Raw genomic sequence first — 20,261 nt, forward strand, 5'->3', positions numbered from 1 at the left:
GCACCAAAACTTCACGGACTGCAGCCTCGTCATCGCGCCACCACGTCACTGGTGCCGGACGGCCCGTGAATCCGGGTGCACGCACGGCATGTTGTAAGACGCACTTGGACGTTGCTGACATCAATTGGCTGCTATCAGCCACCAGCAACAAATTCCGAATCTGGCCCGGCGCCGGGACAGCCGGTCCCTGGCTAATACAAACTGCAAAATGTGTCCAAAGTGCTTCGAGAACGCAAATCACCTGAGGTCTATGGTGGATGTAGTCAGGGCACATTGACATCGTAACCGGGAGCTTCAGCCGTCTCCTGTGGCGTGAAATCAACGTCATTGTGAAATTCGTCAATGGGAAATACCCAAGGAATTGCCGGAAAAACTATATACAGTATACGAACAAAAGAAAACTGCGCATGTCACCCCCGTTGATTCAGGCCGGGCTGCATGCGCAGCGTGAGCGGCTGAACGCGTATTGTCTCACCTCCGAACCAAGTACGAAGCACTTGCATGAGTTGTCAGGGTGTGTGGAGCAGCAGAACTGAGCGGGGACCGTTGTTCACGCTCCCCGTGAATGAAAGCACTCGTCCGTCACTTCTCCTCTGACTTCGGGTTCAAGGCCGTCCGTCGAAACGCGCCACCCTTGCTCCCGTTGACGGCGCCGCCGATGAATTCTTGCTCCACCAGGTATCGCACGTTCCTCCTCACAACGTCTTCCAACTCTCCATCGCTTCTCAGGGCCGAGTCCGCCGGACTGTGTCCCGTCCCCAGCATGCCAAGGAAGTCTTGTACGGGCCACAAGGGGTGTTGTTCGCCCACGCCTTCCATCTGCGCCAGGGCGATGCGCGTCCATTCGTCCCAAGACAGAGACTTGAGACCTGCATCGGGTTGTCTCCCACTGGCAGTGGTGGCGAGTGCCGCATCGACAAGGTCCCAGAACGCAGAAACGGTCATGCCACGCTGCAGATCAACAAAGGACGCCAACGTGCTCGACGTGGGCACATCGAGCTCGAGCTGACTGATGATAGACCTCGCGACGGACGCAGTATCATCTAGGTAGAGCCAGTGATCGTCCGGCTCTGACGGATATGCGTTGACGGCGGCGGCGGACGCCACCACCCGCCAAAGATAGTCGTCGACATTTGCGGCGCCGTGAGCACCAGCGCCCAAGATGACGCCTGGTTTGACGACGGACACGCGGTTCTGCTGACCATGGGACAGAGACGATTGACGCGTGAGATGCGCGGCCGTATTGTTCACAAGGCTCTCGGCCAGAAACTTGGTCTGCATGTAACCCGTTCCTCCGCGGGAAAGCTCAGCGGCGACGCCAGACTGGTCCTCTTGCGTATCGACTAATTTGATGCCACCAGACACGTAGACGAGCTTGCTTCGGCTGTTGTTTGCCATGGCGGCAGATAGGAGGTCGACGGTAGACGATACATTGACGGCGCGCAGGGTCTCAAAGTCGGCTTGCCAATTGACAACGGCGCCGTTGTGGATGATTGCGTCGACACTGCTGACGAGCTGCTCCCACTTGGCTGATCCGAGTCCGAGTCGGGGAGCTGAGAGATCTCCAGTCCATACCTCGAGCTTTTCCTGCTCAACTGCACCAACACCAGACCACCAGCCGATGGTCCTGGCAGTCTTCTCTATCCGCTCGACACCCTCCTTTTCCGATCGAGCACGTACCAACGCAATGACGCGCGCCACACTCGACGAGAATAAGAGTTGGCGCAGAATCTCGGTTCCTAGGAAGCCCGTTGCGCCCGTGAGAAACACAGTAGCTGGTGTCGCGACGGAGACCATCGCCTCTGGGAGCGATTGCGTTGCGTTGTTGGTGAGCGTGGCCGTAAGCGTCGCAATCTCACTTTGCAGGTCGACGTGTACGTTGTCCTCTGGCGTTGCGATGGTCGGAGAACTCGATGTACTCGCCGTGAGAGCTGCCTCGATGGCGATGGCCAGTCTCGCGATGGTTGTACCTTGCCCGGTGACTTGTCCCAAACCAAGTGACACCCCAAACTCCTCCTTGACGCGTTTGGCCATGGTAATTACTCGAATAGAGTCGCCTCCGAGGCGGTAGAAGCTGTCGTCGATGCCGATGACATCGGGGCTCAGATTGAGTACTCGAGCCCATACCTTTTGCAACTCACGTTCCAGGTCGTTAGATGGCTCTTTGGGGGCTACCGAACTGCCAACTTGCGTTGATGTATCCCCGCTTGGCTCGATATAGTATGCTCTCAAGTCTGCACTTGACAGCTCGTTGACGCGTCCTCGTAATGTCGTGCGGTCGATTTTGCTTGATGCTGTAGCTGGCAGGTGCGAAGCCAGTATGAAGTATTGAGGCACCATGTAACGGGGCAACACGGCGCCAACATCGGCGGCGAGGCTAGAAAACTTGACGCGGAGGGCATCTGTCATCATCATCATCATTACGGGAATTGTACCATTCAACCCATTCCCAACGGCCGCGAGGCTCACGATGGCCGCTAGTGTGGGTTGGCCGTCTTTCTGGACAATGTCGACGACGACGTGCTCCGCGAGACCGCGTGATGATGCCATCTTTTTGACTTGATGCTCGATCTCGCCAAGCTCGATCCGCTGTCCATGAAGCTTGACTTGGGTGTCCTTTCGGCCCAGGTACTGTACTGTTCCATCCGTCGTATACCGGGCCAGATCCCCGGTCTTGTAGAAGCGCCTCCTGATTTGTCCTGGCTCCTGATCGAACCAGTCGGCCTCTTCGAGTTCGATGAACGCTCTCGAGGTTGCCTCTTTGTTGTTCAGGTAGCCCCTTGCCAAGCCCGGGCCCTCGAGCAGTATCTCGCCGGTACAGCCGATGGGGGCCAGGCGGGTCGGATCATCCACGTCCACAACCCAGAGGTTGAAGTTTGAACCGCGGCCCACGACATTGGGGTAGGGCGTCGATTTGGGCATTTCAAAGGCACTGCAGTAGATGCAAGCCTCCGCCGGGCCGTAGCCGTTGACCAATTTGACATGCTCGCCCCATGTCTGCAGATTGTCGCGCGTCGGGGCCTCGCCTCCGAGGACCAACGTCTTGAGCGTGGGAACGTCGCTGGGGCTGAGAATGCTCACCACGGACGGCGTGAACATGGCGACGTTTGCGCGACTCTGTGCCATGAATGAAGGGAGCTCGCCACCCGAAAGGCGCTGCGTGTCGGACGGAACGCACACAGTGCCGCCGAAGACGAGCGTGCTGAGGATCTCGCCCAAGCTGACGTCAAAAACGTAGTTGGAGAATTGGAGTACTCGAGACTCAGCATTGAGGCCAATATCGGTCGCGTGGCCACGGATGCTCGAGCAGAGGGAGTAGTGCTCCATGACGACGCCTTTGGGCTTGCCGGTCGAGCCAGAAGTAAAGATGGCGTATGCTGCGCTCCGTGAGGTCACGGGCGATGGAGAGAGCGCGTCCTGGGTCGTGGAGGTACTGGGCAGCTGCGAAATCAAGGCTGGCGAGAGAACCATAACCTCGGCAGGGATATTGGCACAGGATGGTGCGGTGGACGGCGACGCGAGTATTAATCGCACACCACCAATATCTTGGACGAGGGCCTCCCGTCGAGCTGGTGGATGCGCTGGATCTAGTGGAACGAACGCACCGCCAGCCTTCATGATGCCGAGCATGGCGACGATTGTCCACATGCTCTTCTCAAAGCAAATTGGAACGAATACCTCGGGGCCGACTCCAAGTTGTTGTAGGTGCGCCGCGAGTTGAGAAGAAACTTGATCCAGTTCTGCGTATGTCATGGTACCGTCCCAGGCGTAGATTGCCTCCTTGTTGGGCGGGTTGCTCCTCGCTTGCTGCGACACAAGGTCATGCACGCATGCGTCCCATGGCCGGATTATTCTTGAAGGATCGCTTGTCCAGCCAAGAACCTTCTCAACGTCGTACTTCGAGGTCAGCGCAATCGATGAGAGCGGTATGGTGTGTGTTGACGAGGCCGCCCCTACTAATTGCGTAGCAGCCTGCGAGAAGTGGTGGCAGATGGCCTCCATGGTTGCCATGGGCAGGGATCTCGTGTCATAAGTGGCTAAGAGTCGAACCGAGTTCGTTGACTCGATGATGCACTGGAAGACCAGCGGATACACATGGTAACGCTGTGAGTTGCCGCTCGAGGAGGACGTCAGGTCGTCGATGTCGAAGAAGTTGACCTCCTCGAACGTGGACTTTGTCTCTGATGCACCGCGGCGACCGCCGGGTTGAATGACAAGCAGGTTCTGGAAATTGCACGCCTCGCGCAATTCCTTGCCCATTTGAGCGATGGTTTGGAGACCGACGTGCTCGAAAGGGACCATGTCATTGGACTCTTGCTGCATCCTCTCGAGGAATTGGTGGACGGTGGCGTCTGCTTGCTCGTTGTCATGGATCCGCACCCGGACAGGCAGAGTGCCAATGGTTGGACCGACGATGTTGACGATGCCAGGTACCGATGCGTTACGTCCTGTCACTGTGTTACCGAACACGACGTCATTGCTGTCCGTATATCGCGATAGGACGAGCGCCCAGGCTGAGCGGAGGATTGTGGGCAGGGTAACACCGTTCGGGAGAGCATGTTGTGTCGACCACGAGAGCTCATGCTTCATTGTCGCATCTGTTGTAGCCTCTTGGTCGGAGGAGTCCACTTCATTGTCATTTGATGCGTTTGGAAAGTGGCTAATGTTGACGTTGGCAAAGCGAGACTGCCAGTATGACTTGGCCGAGCTTGGCTCTGCCGATGCCGCCATGATATACTTGACGTAGTGGGCGAACGAGATGGGCTTCTTGACGGCGCTGTCCTGGTTGTATCGTTTCTGAGCCAGGTCTAGCATCAAGCCGATTGACCAGCCGTCGTAGATGGAGTGGTGGATGTCCCAAACCAGATGGCTGAACCCTGAGCCGTCGTGAACGAGGAAGAAGCGGCACAGACGTTGTCCAAAGCCAGCAGACCATTGAAGATCAGTCCGGTTCTGGAGCACACCTTCCAGCGTTGGTTCTTGGCCGTGTATCTCGGTCCAGGGCAAGTCCTCATCGACTACGACCTGGACGAGCTCGTCGTATTCTAGTAGGACGATCCGGGTGCGCAGATTGCTGCAGTCCTGGTACATGCCTTCCATGGCCAGCTGGAACCGGTCCATATCAACATGCACGGGAAGGTGCAAAGCAAACCGTGCCACGTAGGATCCGGGCTGTTTCTCGGCGAGTGCGATAAGACCCTGCTGAAGGGGCGTGCAAGGGAACGCATCCGAGATGCTGGATTCCGGTGTGTCACACTGTCGTGAAACCTCTTGAACGATGGTGGCACGGGGGCTGATGTCAGACAGCAGGGCGAAAGGCTTCAAATTTTGATCCGCCGGGGCGGGATCGTCGCTCTTCGCGTCGACGCAAGCAGCCATCTCTTGGAGGCGAGGGTGCTGGAAGACCTCGGCAGCGGTGATGTTGACGCCGTGTTGATTGGCCACCGACACAAGCTGAATGGTTGCAATCGAGTCGCCGCCATGCTGGTTGAACGTGTCTTCTCTGCCAATAGTTTGCTCCTCGATGCCGAGAACCTGCGCCCAGATCGCCTGAAGCACGCACTCCGTCGGAGTCGCCGGTGGAATGTTGACAGCGTTGCTGCCTTGACCAGCGGCCACGGAGAAGGCCAGTAAGTCTTGGGTAGCTACCTGCTCCACCATGTGTTGCAGCTTGCGTCGATCCAGCTTCAGGGAGTTGTTGAATGGCATGCGTGTGACTGGAACAAAAAGCGTTGGGACCATGTAAATGGGAAGAACCTGCTTGAGACCTTCTGTGACGCCGACAAGAGCGGTTCGAAGGGAGTCGGTGATCGGAGCGAAGGCCGGTTCCTTTTCATCGGTATCAATGGCATGGGTGCTGTGGTGGACAAACCCGATAAATGCAGCAAGCATTTCCCTTCCATCGCGCTTGACGACATCGACAGCGGCATGCTCCACACCAGGAAGAAGTCGCTTGACATGATGCTCCGTCTCTGCGGTTTCGAGACGCTGGCCGCGTAACTTGACTTGTGTGTCGCGGCGCCCGAGATACTCAATCATGCCGGTCTCAAGATTGTAGCGCCCAAGATCGCCTGTCTGGTACCATGAGTAGCTATCCTGGAGTTGTCTATCTTTCGGCGTCGGTGTTAGCCAGGGCACGCCGTGGAAGAAGGCGGCAGTTGTCCTGGCTTCGTCGTTGAGGTAGCCACTTGATAGCGAACCCGAGTGAACAACAATCTCGCCGATGCAACCAAGGGGTGCGAGACGCTGCGTGTTGTCGATTTCGGTGATCCAGCAGGTGATGCCGACGTGAGGAACGCCCCTGCCAATGGTTGAAGGCATCTCCGTTTCCGAAGTAAAGACGTGCGTTCCGCAGAACATGACAGTCTCAGACGGGCCATAGGCGTTGACTAGTCTGTCTACACGGCCAATCCATTTCGTCAGGCTCTCTCGGGTCGGAGGCTCGCCGACAAGGACGAGGGTCGAGAGCGAGGCCACATTGTCTGGCTCGAGGGTCTTGGCGAAAGAGGTCGTGAACATGGCCGTGTTGACCTTGTTGACTTGGATGAAGGCAGAGATGTCTGACAGCCGCTCTGGATTAGAGGGCATGACGAGGGTGCTGCCAAACATGAAGGCGCCGAATATCTCGGCGATGCTGACATCGAACACGAAGCTCGAGAACTGAAGCACCCTGCTCATGGGATTCAGGTTGTAGCCTTCCGAGGAAGCGGATCCTCGGACACTGGTACACGCCGCAGCATGGGGCACAACAATTCCTTTGGGCGTTCCCGTAGATCCTGACGTGTATAGGATGTACGCGGTACTCTGGGGCGAGACGTGTGGCAGCGTTTGGACCGTACTGTGGATGGAGAACAAGGCTGGTTCAATTTCCACCACTGCTTCTGCCATGCCACGGCACTCCTCGGCCAGCGACGGGGAAACGAGAAGCAGACGAGCGCCGACTTGACTTATAATGGCTCGCCGGCGTTCGATGGGATGAGATGGCTCAAGTGGAACGAATGTGGCGCCGGCTTTCATGATGGCTAGGATAGCGACAATGGCGAGAGGTGTCTTTTCCATGCAAACAGGCACTCGTGTCTCCGGGCCAATGCCAAGCTGCGTTTGCAAGTGGTGTGCAAGCTGTCCTGACATGCGGTTGAGATCCGCATATGACAGCGTGCCGTGCGCAGTTGACACGACGGCCGGGCGGTTTGGTTCACTAAAGGCCCATCGCTCGACGCCGTGATGAAGGCAGCTGTCCTCGCCGCCCTCATCGGCGCTGAATGGTCGGTCAGGCTCGCAGTTCCAAGCTTGTACGATTTGGAAGTCCTCAGGGGTGAACAAGTTGACTTCGCTGAGCACACACTCTGTCGTGGACTGGTCGCCCAGTTGTCGGACAGCAGTTTCAAACTGTCTGCAGAGGACTTCCATCTGCGCCTGCGAGATAGACCGGCTATCAAAGGTAGCAGTCACAGAAACATCGCCGTCATCGCCAAGTACGCACTGGAAGACAAGCGGGTAGGTGTAGTAGCTCTCGTTGTCATCCATGGTCTTGTCCACGATGTCAATATCCCGCTGGTTCTCGGTTTCGCCTTGCGAATCACCCGATTGAGGGCCCATTCGGGGCTGGATTATCAGGAGGTTATGGAACGCGGTAGCATCAGCGTTGCCAATGACGCGTGAGATGTTGTGCAGGCCAATATGCTCGTACGGCACAATCGCGTTGGTCTGGTCCTGAACCGCAACCAGGTAGTCGCCCACCGTGGTTGCGCGGCGGTCACCAAAGCGGACGCAGACGGGAACGGTGGCAATCGTTGGACCCAGAATGCCCAGGATCCCGGGGATTGATGCATCACGCCCGGATACAGTGGCCCCGAACACGACATTGTCGGTGCTCTCATTGTCGCTGTTGAGGTATCGGTCCAAGACAAGGGCCCAAGAAGCCCGCAAAAGGTTGGCTGTGGTGATGCCCGATGCCCGATGCTCAGCGGGTACTCGCAGGGAGTAAGTCATGACTCCATCAGATCGCACATCGGCAGGGGAGCCTTGTGTGGTGTCCGGAAACTTGGCCGTATTGGCGTCGACTAGCTGGGACTGCCAGAAGGAGCGGATCTCCTCGTCGCTCGTCGACAAGGCGTGTTCAACGTACTTGGAGAAGGAGATTGGCGTGCGAGGGGAGACGGGGGACTGCCCCTCGTAGGCTCGATGGAGGACTTGAATCATGTGGCTCAGCGTCCATCCATCGTAGATCGAGTGGTGAATCTCCCAAATGATGCACGTCTGGTCAGAGGCCTCGTCATGGACCATCATATAAGTGGACAGGGGACCTCCGTAGGCAGCGTGTGACACGGGTGCGGCTAAGCACTCGGCGAGAGACGTGTGCGAGGGAGCCTGTTCCCAGCTTATGGGTCTGTTGATGATGACCTGAATCTGGCGGCCTTGGCTCGGGGACATGATGATCCTCGTGCGCAAGTTGGGACATTGCTCGACCATGACCACCATCGCTGACGTGAACCGGTCAACGTCCATCTTCTTGGGTAGTCTGACGACGAAACGGCCCATGTATGAGCCTCTCTGCTTTTCTGCCAACGCCAGCATGCCCTCCTGAAGTGAAGAACAAGGGAAAGCATCCCCAATCTCGGCACTGCTAACTTTGCATTGCTTCGAGGCCTCTGCAATGACTTCAGCCTTTCCTTTGTCCCTGTCGTCGGATGACGAGAGAAGGCTGAACGCGGGGACATGAGACGGGACCGGTTCAGCCTCAGCAGTATTATCGAATGTTGCGGCGCTCGCCATGTCGACAAGCCTTGGGTTGGCAAATATCCCAGCGACGGTCAAGCTGATGCCGCGCTGTCGGGCTTTAGAGACGAGGTCAATGGCGCTGATAGAGTCGCCACCGATCTTGAAGAAGTTGTCCTGTCGACCGATGTGTCTCGCGTCGGCGACGCCCAGCACCTGCGCCCAAATATCGGCCAGTTGCATCTCCAAGTTGGACAAAGTCTCCGGGTGATCTTGGCTGTGGACAGTCTTTGACACGCTAACAGCCAAAAGCTGCTCGTCTGTGAGCGCATCCATCGCTTGAAGTAACTGTGAACGGCATGGCGACCCCGAGGCCACGAGAGGGATGCCGTTCGAACGGACCAAGACGAAATCGTGGGGCAGCATGTGTCCGGGTAGAATGGTCTCCAGGTCACCGATAAAATCGACAAGCTTAGAGCTCAAGCTATCACTCAAGGACGACATCTCCACGAACAGGTCGGCGTGATTTGAAGAAGATTTCGTGGGCACGGCCTGGTTATCGAGTGCCAGGAACGCCGTAAGCTCGCCCGTCTTGCCCCTTGCGACGATTGCCTGAGCAATGCCTTTGGGGGCTACCTCCATGATTCGATGCTCAGAGTTGCCGAACTGGACTTGGCCAACCAAAATGATAGTCCCATCTGGCCTATATTTGGCGTAAATGCCGGTCTGGAAGCACCGGTGATCTGAAGGGATGTGCAGCGCTGCTTCACCATGGGCGCTTGTGTCTACGGGGGCACTGAGGAACGCTTTGGACGTTTCGTCTGGGCTATTCAGGTACTCCTTCGCCAGAGTAGGGCCCTGTATGACCAGCTCGCCAACACAGCCGACCGGAGCAAGACGTTGCTTGTTCACGGGATCGACAAGCCAACACCTTGTAAGTCCAAGAGGGCGACCGAGGGTTGCTTCGTCTAGCTTGGACGCCACTTGGTGCAATGTCGCAAAACCGGACTCCGGCGTAGACAAGGCGTAAAGTGTGCGGCGGGTGTCAGACGCATTAGTCCAGTTGTCCAGGTTAATAAGCGATGCTGTCGCTCGCACTACAATACCGTGAAGCTTTGGCACGTTGCTCGGATGCAACCCCGACGCTTGCGCGGCAGATAGTACTGCCCAGCTGACATCTGCCTGGTCGAGGTATCGCGAAAGGTCCTGCTCGGACGAAGTATACATCGTTGCAGGTATGCATAGCGTGGCCCCAGACATGAGAGTCGTCATGATTTCAGAGACAAAGACCTCGGAGTTGCTTGCTGCCAGGTTCGCCACGCGATCTTCCGACGTGAGACCCAAGCTGTCGCGAAGCTGTAAATGCGCTGCACACGTCGCCAGGTGCTCCATGACCACCCCCTTGGCTGGCTCGCCGTCCTCCGAAGTAGGGAAAAGTACGTGCGACACGCCACTAGAGGTAACTGAAGCATCACAGATGTTTTGAGTTTGCTGAAGGATCTCGCCTGAGAGTTCGACAACGGTAATTCCGCAGTTTGCGAGGTCGGTCGGGACATTGTTTCGGAGGCATAGGACGGAACGGGCGCCCACGTCCTTGAAGATACGCTCCGCATCCGAGATATCCGCCTGCCAGTCGAAGAGCACAAACGCGGCTCCAAGCAAATGGACCGCGAGCATGGAGACTGGCATCCAGAAGGATTGATCAAGGCACAAGGGCACAAAATCCCCTTGCTGGACTAGACCTTTCCGCTGGAGATGACCTGCCAGTGCTTGCGAAAGCGAGTAAAGTTGGGCATAGGTCAGCGTCCCATCTGGAGACTGCACAGCGGGAGAATTGGGTCGAATCATGCTCTGGTGCTCGACATGGCTCCTGAACGTCGGAGAGGCAGCCCCGTTGAGGTCCACGTCCATAGGCCGCGAGCCGCTGCTATTCCATTGCACAGCCTTTTGGATGTCGACTGGCCCGGTCAGAGTGACTTCGGCGAGCGTCTTGTCCCCTGCGGAGAATTGCACAAGTTGATGAACGACGTTCTCAAGTTGCTCCGCAAGAGTTGTCATTTCGGTCTCTTCCAGATATCCAGTGTCGTAAATGAGATGCAGTTGGACGTCCGTGTCCGACAAGTGACCTTGGACAACGAGAGGATAGGTGAAGTAGTTGTCAATGGTGGAAACACCATCAACGACGTCCTCGTCGCTGTTGATGAGCTTCATCGTTGTATTCTCCGGGTCACTCGACTTGTCCGCAGACACAATGTGCTTGGGTTGGATGACCAGGAGCGTCGAAAACTCAGTGGCTGCCTTTGCGCCGCGGCTCAGCCGCGCGATGCGCTGCAGCCCATACTGTTCATAATTGACCATGTCCGTGGCCTGTCGTTGGATGGACATCAGGAAGTCTGACACAAGCTGCCTGCGATCGAGCCGGACGCGGATGGGGACCGTCGCAATGAGAGGGCCTGCAATCTTCTCAATCCCTGCTACAGGAGCCTGTCGCCCAGAGACCGTGGCTCCGAAGCAGATGTCGGATGCGTGGTCTGCATAGGCTGCGAGAACCAAGGCCCAAGCCGCGCGGATGACTGTCGCTCTGACTACTCCGACATCCTTGGGATGGGAGAATGCAATGCTTCGAACTACTGTGCGTGTCGTTGACTCTGCTGACCGACGAGTCTGTGGCGGGAACGAGGCCTTTGTAGCCCTATTGAGCTGCGATCTCCAGTATTGAGCAGCCGCGTCTTGATCCAGATGCATAGTATACTGGATGAAGCTAGCATACGAAACCGGGGAAGCCGTGACCTGAGCTGGGGCGATGAGACCGACAGATTGACCATAGGTTCGGTGGAGCAAATCCATCATGAGGTTCATGCTCCAGCCATCGTACACGGCATGGTGAATATCCCACACGAAATAATTGTTGACCCCTTCGATGAGCGCACAACGGCTCAGTGGTGAGCCGTACGTCATGGTGGTACCTCTCGAGGAGCTGATGTATTCGTGGAGGGTCATTTCCATCGTGGACTCCCATGCTGCCTCGCTCTGGAGTACGACTTGAACGCTGCCGCCGTGAGGGAGTCGGATAATTCTCGTGCGAAGGTTGCTGCAAGTCCTCACAACACTTTCCCAGGCCTCCTTGAACGTACCAACGCTCACATCACGACCCAGCTGGTACGAGAAACGAGCAATGTAGGATCCGGGTTGTTTGACCGAAAGCGCCATCAAGCCCTCTTGGAGTGCTGTGCAAGGATACGCATCGACAATTAGAGGTTCGTGGGGAAGGGCGATCTGTGCCTTAGCAGCCTGTTCGATATCGTCTTCACCAAAACCTTGGGGTAGCAGAGCCCACGGCTGCGGAGCCAAGTGATCCCAAGTAGCCGAGGGAGAGTCGCTGTCATTTCGCAAGTCAACTGCCACCTCGGCCACCTTCAGCAACCTTGGATCGTTGAAGACGTTGCCAACGGTTACTTCGACACCATGATCTCTTGCGATGGTGGTGAGGCGAATGGCGGCAATGGAGTCACCCCCGAGAGCGATGAAACTGTCATCCCGACCAATGCTGGACGTTGGAATGTTAAGAATCTCTGCCCAAATTTTCTGCAGCAGCGTCTCTATCTTTGTTTCGGGAGGACGTTTGACACTGTCCACAAAGGAATAAGCCATCATTTCCTCAGATGACATTTGAGCAGCGATATCGCGCAACTTGTTGCGGTCAATCTTGGTCGAAGTGATGAAGGGCATGTATCGGCAAGGAATAAAGAGAGTTGGGACCATGTATCGGGGCAGAGAGACGCTGAGCTGGGAGGTCATTGACACGAGGCGAGCACGGAGATCCTCGCTGATAGGCAGAAGCATTTCTTCCGCAACGGTCGCAAGATCAGAGTCGAGGTCCACGCCAGCAGTCTTGGAGTCGTGCGAGAAGCAGAAGAAAGTGACAAGCTTGGCACTCGTCGATGCACCGTTGGAGCCAGCGTCACCATTCAAAAGGATAACGACTACTTGCGGCGCATCCTCGAGGCAGCTTCGAACGTGATGCTCAACTTCACCCAACTCCACCCTCAAGCCACGGATTTTGACTTGGGTGTCCTTGCGAGCACAGAATTCGATCGTGCCGTCAGGGTTGTAGAAGCCAAGGTCGCCGGACTTGTAGAAGCGGTTCCAGTGGGGGTCGGCTCTCCGCGGTGCCCACGAGGGCAAATCATCGCCTGCAATGATCGTGGCATTGGTCATAGTTGGGTTGGCAAGATACTCTCTTGTAATCGTCGGTCCTTGAATGACAATCTCTCCAACGCAACCTGCAGGAACGCGCCGATGGGGATTCGCTGCGTCCACAATCCAGCAGTAGCCTCCGACGGGCTTGCCCACCGTGATGGAAGACTCGTCCAGAGACGTCCACTCTTGGAGAGTGCTAAAGACGCAAGTTTCGGCTGGGCCCCAGCCGTTGACCAGTCGTACTTTTCCGAACCAAGTATCCAAGATGTCGCGACCGACAGCCTCACCGGCTAGAAGTACGAGCTCTAGGCTGGGTACTTGCTCAGGACGGATTGTTCGCACGAAGGCGGGGGTTAAAAAGGCCCAGTTGATGCCCATGTCTCTGATGTACTCCGGAAGGCGGTTCATTCTATCGTGTTCGGATGGAACATAGATAGTGGCTCCAGTAATGAGCGGCGCAATGATCTCTCCGATGCAGAGGTCGAAGACAAACGCGGCGAACTGCAGCATCTTGACGTGCGGTGTCATCTTCAATCGCTTTGCGATAGCCCTTTGACTAATAGCTACCGCGCCATGCTCCATGACGAATCCCTTGGGGATTCCAGTGCTACCGGACGTGAACAGTACGTAGACTGTATTTTGAGGCCCGACGTCAGCTGGAGGCCCGGTCTCGCTATGTTGTGCTCGAGTACTCGAGTTCTTGTCGGCAAGGAGCTGCTGATCAAGCTCTGGCGTAATTTCAAGAACAGTATCGATGAGACCATCCATCAGACTCTTGTTTTTCGGCGAGGTAAGCACCAGCTTGGCCTTTGTCTGGCGGGTGACTTGCTGGTGGCGTGTCGTGGGATGAGAAGGGTCCAAAGGTACCCACGCACCGCCGGCCTTGTTGATGGCGAGTATAGACACGAAGTACCAGACAGACTTTTCGAAGCAGACGTGAACAAGAGACTCTGGGCGCACATTGTGCTTGTGGTACAGCAAGTGCGCAATCCGATTCGCGATCTGGTTGAGTTCTCCGTATGTCAGCTGCCCGTCCCAGGCATTGATCGCCAGCGCGCCGGGGCGCAATTGAGCCTGTTGCTCTACCAAGTGATGGACACAGGTGGACTGAATGACTGGTTCATCTTCCTGGTTCCAAGCAGCAAACTGGTCAATATCTTCTGAGCCGACAATGTCTAGCTGCGACAGCAAGGTGTGGTCACTGTTCGTCGTGCTTGAACCTTTTGTCGTGATCGCGGCCTCGGCGAGCAACTTGACGGCCTGTTTGAAGTGGCCCAGGATCTGCTCAACTTGGCGGCTGGAGACGACCGAGGACGAGTACGTGACGGTGATGTCGATTCGACCGCCATCCTCAGGCAAATGGCACTGGAAAACCAGAGGGTATGTGAAGAAGGTCTTCTCGGCGTCATCCTCGTCATCTTGCAGATGCGGACTTAGGAGCGGCTCATCGGAGTCAGTTGCGCGACTGCCATTCGTGGCCAACTCCGGTGGGTGGACAACAAGAAGCGTGCGGAACTCGCAAGCTTGCTTCTCGTCTTCTCCAAGCTTCGCAATATTTTGCAAGCCGAACTGTTCGCACATGATGAGGTCGTTGCTCTGCGACTGGATGTCTTCGAGGTAGGTCGCCACAGTCATTTCGGGGTCAACGAGAACACGGAGGGGAACAGTCGTCACTGCGGGGCCGACGATGCCTTCGATGCCAGGAACAGCCGCATTGCGCCCTGACACCGTGGTGCCGAACACGACGTCCTGCTCGCCGCCGATGCCATCGCCACCAGCATGGGCAGAGACGACGAGAGCCCAAGCAGCACGCATGAACGACGCCTTCGTCGCGATCGTCCCCTCGTCATGGCGAATCTGGCGATTCTTAAACGCGTCTACTTCAAATTGAGACTTGAGAGACGCATTGGTTCGTTCCGCCTTCGTGTTGTTGGCACGGGTGCGGTTGTGACGGGGAAAGTTGACTGGTCGGGCACCCTTGAGGGCATTGCGCCAATACTCTGCGCCACGCTCACGTGTGGTCTCGACGTGGGCAACAAAGTTGGCGTATGACACACTTTGCTGGGCGATCTGTGCGCTATTGACGCCGTTGTATGCTTCCATGAATTTTCCGCGGATGAGATCGAGAGACCAGCCATCGTAGACGGCGTGGTGAGCCGTCCACACGAACAAACGCTCTGCGCTCTTTGCCGATGTTAGCACAGCATACCGTGAGAGAGCGGTGCCGTAGCGCATGTCGTCGTTTTTGTCCTGTTCAAGGTATCTCGCTAGCTGGCTGTTGAGGTCTAGACCAGCGTCGTCCCGGTACTCTCGCCACAATGGAGGCTCGTCAAGAACCACCTGAATCGCTCGGCCATTGGCTAGGGATACAATACGCGTGCGGAGGATGGGCGTCGCCGCAACGACAGCTTCCCATGCAGCGCGGAACTGGGCCATGTCAACATGCTTGCCAACTCGGAATGGCAGGCGAGCGACGTAGGTCCCCGGCTCCTTATCCGTCAGCGCCATCATGCCCTCTTGCAACGAAGTGCAGGGGAAGGCATCGACGATCTGTGCAGGATCTTGAACGGGAGGTTGGAAAGATCTGCGAGCCAGTTCCACGACTGTGTCCATGGACGTGACGTGATCCAGGAGGGAGAAGGGCTCAACACTCGTGGCCTCCAGCTTGCCCTCTTCGTCCTGTGCCGCGGCGCAAGCTTGCGCCATGTCCCTGAGCCGAGGGTGCTGGAAGATTGTCGAAACACTAAGATTCAATCCTGCGCCTCTTGCAGCAGTGACGAGACGGATAGCGGAGACTGAGTCGCCACCGACATTGAGGAAACGACCATTGCGACCGATGGCTTCCTTGGGGATGCTCAATACGGAGGACCACAGTGACTGCAGCGTCGCTTCCATCTCATTCTCGGGTGGCTCCTTAGCTTGTGTCCCGCCCGTGATGACGCTGATGGAGTACTGAAGTAAATCATCCCGTGGTAGTTCTTGGATCAGACCATTGAGGTGGCGCGTATCCGCCTTGCCTGCCGTGCTCAGCGGCAGCCTGACAACAGGCACAAATAGTGTCGGAACCATGTATTCGGGGAGCTCGTGAACCAATGCTTCGATCAGTTTCTTGACTGAATGGCGAAGCTTTTCATCCATTGGGGTTAGTAAAGGAGCACTGGCTTGTCTCTCATCGTGGGCGACTGGGTCAAAGTAGATGAAGGCAATGAGCTCCGTAGCACCGGGAGCCAAAATATCCTTGAGGGCCGTAACGGCTACCTGGGCTTGGGTAACTCTGTTAGACTTCGCGTCGCCCGAGTGGTTGGAGGCGCCAAGAGCAGTCTTGATCTGATACTCAATCTCCCCAGCCTCGAGACGTTGTCCACGTAGTTTAATCTGACTATCGCGGCGCCCAAGGTACTCCAGGTCTCCGTGCGCTGTATACCGTACGATATCTCCAGTGCGGTAAGCTCGGGCATCGGAGCTTTGATGAACGAGCCATGAGGGCCTGATGAATGCATCGTCGGTCTTGACCCGATCGTGTAGGTAGCCCGTCGCAAGACCGGGGCCTTCGATGATAAGCTCGCCGGCACAACCAACCGGAGCAAGTTTGTCGTAGTCGTCCGTCCGTGTAACCCAAACACGGCATCCAACTGGCTTGCCAATGACCCCGTTGTCTGTAGATGACAGGATTCGATGATGGACCGTGGCTACACATGCCTCTGTTGGGCCATAGGCATTGAAGAGTGAAACTTTCGAGAGCCAGGTCTCAACGTTTTCTTTTCGAATAGCTTCGCCACCCAAAACCAGAACTTTGAGTGTCGGGACATCTTGGGGAGTCAAGGTGGTAGCAAACGTCGGCGTGAACAGAGCCCAGTCTGTCTGAGACTCCGTCATGAAGCGTGCCACAAGGCCATTGAGGCGAATTGAGTCAGAAGGCACCGCAACACACCCTCCGGAAATCCATGTACCAAAGATCTCGAGTACAGATGCGTCAAACACAAATGAGGCGAAGTTGATGGCCCTTGTGGATGGTGTCATGAGGAACGCGCGCGCCTGAGCTGTGAGTGCAGAGCAAGCCGCTCGGTGTGACACAACCACGCCCTTTGGCTTTCCAGTGCTGCCCGACGTAAACAGTGTGTACGCCGGGGCAGACGGATCCGTCGCCGGCAGTGTGACTGAATCACCGCACTGAAGTGTCTTGATGAAGTCGTGAGACACGACGATGAACTTGGCACCACCGCTGGCCTCTGGAGCCGCGGCACCAGTAAAGTCGGCGACCGTCTCCGGAGTCACAAAAACAATCGAACTGCCTGTATCGCTGATGATCTGGGCTCGCCGGTCGATGGGATGGCCTGGATCTAGAGGAACATAGCCGCACCCTGCCTTCATGATGGCCAGCATAACCACGAGTGCTCGGCCAGACTTTTCCATGCAAAAGGGTATCAAGCTGCCGCCCATAGAATGGCCCCTCTCAGAGATGAGATAGTGAGCTAGTAGGTTTGACATGTCGTCGAGCTCAGCATATGTGACAGACATGTCCCAAGCACGTATCGCCTCTTCGTCGGGACGGGCGAGAACTTGGTGATGGAACAACTCGTGGAGGCACGCGTCCACCTGCTTTGGAGGCACTGCAGTCTGTGTTGCCCACTTGTCTATGATGCGCTTGTCTTCACCGCTGAAAAGATCAAGTGACTCTTGGACTGTCCTGTTCGTGTTTCTTTGCTCGCCAGAAAGATTGATGAAAGCACGGCGGAAGTGATTGAGGACCATGACCATCATTTCCGGCGCGATGCTGTTGGTGTCGTAGTGGGCGTCAACAGTAATACCACTCCCATGCATAGAGCACTCTAAGGTGATTGCGTATGAACGGAAGATGCTATCGTGGTCATCTTCGCCGGCTGCCACATTGAGAACCTGGTCGAAGTCGCTCCCCTCGGATCCGCGAAGAGATTCCTGATCACTCGACTGCACCACCAGCAACGTCTTGAACGAGCACAGGTTTTGGGCATCTGGGCTCAGATCGCGTGTCTTCAGAAGACCAAATTGCTGGTGCGGAACCATGTCGATGGATGACCTTTGCACGTCGGACAGTAGCTTCTGAATGGGCGTAGCACCCTGCATGGTGACGCGAACCGGCACTGTCGCAAACGTCGGACCAACCATCATTTCAATCTGAGGGACAGGAACGTTGCGGCCTGAGATTGTTGCACCAAAAGCGACGTCAGACGTATCGGCATGCACGGAAAGGGTCAGAGCCCATGCTGTTCGTAGCAGGGTATTTGTCGTGACATCAGCATCGGCGTGCCTTGCCAAGGGGAGTTCCTGTCGAAGTCGGGCCCATTGCGAAGTGGAAGACGGCCGACGGGGAGCCTGAGGAAATGTGAAAGATTCAAATCCAGCACTTTGGTTGCGCCAAAAGTCCGCGGATGCAAATTCGACGCAATCCTCAACCAGATATTTAATGAAGCGATTGAATGGTGCCGAGGGAGCCTGAGTCTGAATGTTCCCAGGGGCCTCGTATGCCGACATGACGGCATCGATCAACAACTTGGAGCTCCACCCATCGTAAATGGCATGATGGAGTGTCAGAATGAACCAGGTCTCATTCGTAGTTGTCGATACGATGCCAAAGCGAGACAAGGGCGCGCCGAAAGTCATGGGCTCTGCCTTGCATTGAGCAACGTACGACTTGAGTGTCGTGCCACTGCGCCATTTCAACTCATCGTCGACGACAACTTGCAAGGTCAGATCATGTAGCATGACCATTCTAGTCCTCAAAATTGCATGGTTGGTGTAAGCAACTTCGCAAGCTCTCTTAAGTTTGTCAACGTCCATGGTTGGGGGCAGGCGGAAGACGTTGCGAGCAACATAGGCATTGTCGCCCTGTTGTGACAGGCTCATGATACCTTCTTGCAGCGCTGTGACCGGATAGATGTCCAATACCTGCTCGGGCATTAGGGAGCATAGGCGAGCAGCGTCTAGACGCAAAGCTTCGACACCGCCAAATGCAGGCGGGAGCAGACTGAACGGGGCGATGTCGCCTAGTTCATGGACAGCTACTACCTTAGCTGTTTGTGCCATGGCCTGAAGAGTGGGATTCTCAAAGATGGCGGCAACACTCAGAGAGATACCGCGCTGTTGTGCAGTGCCAACCAAGCGCATGGCGCTAACAGAATCGCCGCCAGCGCGGATGAAATGTGTATTGAGGCCGATCGAGTCCGACGGCAGGTGGAGGGTCTCTGCCCAAAGCTGCTGTAGGAGCCGTTCCATTTCTGTTTCTGGCTCGTGATTTTCCAGGTCCTTTGACCCAATGCTGTAGGCCTCGCGAATATCCAGTGCCGTCCGGTCAGAAATGAGGCGATGCAGTAGTTTCCTGTCCGCCTTGGCGCTTGATGTTGTCGGCAGGACGCGGAGCGGGATGAAAAGTGACGGAACCATGTAGGATGGTAGCCGACTCTCAAGATGAGCCACAGCTTTGGCCAGCATCTCATGATCGTGTGGTGTGAGCTCGGCGAGGATGTCGGCTTCCGCCGCGCCGATAGGAACCTGCGTGCCATTGGAACAGAAGAAGGCGGCAAGCATGTCGTTGCCTCCTTCTGGCTCTCTCGCGCCCCCAATAATTTCCACGACAATCTGCGACACATCAGGAAGGCAGGCTCGTAAATGTTCTTCAATGTCGCCAAGCTCGATGCGTTGTCCGTTGAGCTTGACTTGTGTGTCCCGGCGGCCAACGTACTGGAGGTCACCGTGGTCGCTGATGTACCGGACAAGATCTCCAGTGCGATAAGCCCTCACCCCAGCGAGTGAAGTCTTTCCACGGAGGGCCCAGGCTGGTGCCGGTATGAATGCCGCGTTGCTCTTGTCGACGTCGTTGAGATACCCGTCTGCAAGTGATGGTCCCTGGCTGAGCAGCTCTCCGACCTGGCCAACCGGAACCAACTTAGTACAGTCCTCCTGGTCGACGACCCAAGTGCGGAAGCCGACACCGCGACCGATACTAGGAGCCGATTTCGCATCCTGGACATTGTTGGCGCTGATGAGCACACAGGCTTCGGTTGGGCCGTATGCGTTGACTACTGTCACGCCAGCCGCGAGCCACGGTGCCGCGACCTTGGCGGTCAAAGAATCGCCTCCGATGACGAGGGTTCGAAGAGAACGAGCATTTTGCGGCGACAGAAGCTGGGCTATAAGAGGGGTAAGAAGAGCCCAATTGGTCGCGGCTGTCGTGACGAAATCTCCGAGAAGGCTAGGGTCCATTCGCTGAGTCTCAGTAGGGACGCAGACGGCGCCGCCGACGAGCAGAGTAGCAACAATCTCCGAAACGCTCGCATCGAAAACGTGGGAGGCAAACTGTAATGCAC

General features: G+C 56.4%; 2 protein-coding genes across 2 annotated transcripts; one reads left to right on the forward strand and one right to left on the reverse strand.

The window, feature by feature from the left end:
• Positions 1-285: 285 nt before the first annotated feature.
• JDV02_002862 (NRPS) lies at positions 286-20,225 on the reverse strand. The gene has a single exon (XM_047983939.1). The coding sequence runs from the start codon at positions 20,155-20,157 to the stop codon at positions 583-585; it is 19,575 nt and encodes a 6,524-aa protein (XP_047839911.1). The 5' UTR covers positions 20,158-20,225; the 3' UTR covers positions 286-582.
• Positions 19,363-19,563, forward strand: JDV02_002863 (uncharacterized protein; the record flags this gene model as incomplete). Its single annotated transcript, XM_047983940.1, has 1 exon — positions 19,363-19,563. The coding sequence occupies one exon, from the start codon at positions 19,363-19,365 to the stop codon at positions 19,561-19,563; it is 201 nt and encodes a 66-aa protein (XP_047839912.1).
• Positions 20,226-20,261: the final 36 nt, after the last annotated feature.

This window comes from Purpureocillium takamizusanense, chromosome 2 (genome assembly GCF_022605165.1).
Source record: "Purpureocillium takamizusanense chromosome 2, complete sequence".
NCBI classification, from domain to species: Eukaryota; Fungi; Ascomycota; class Sordariomycetes; order Hypocreales; family Ophiocordycipitaceae; genus Purpureocillium; species Purpureocillium takamizusanense.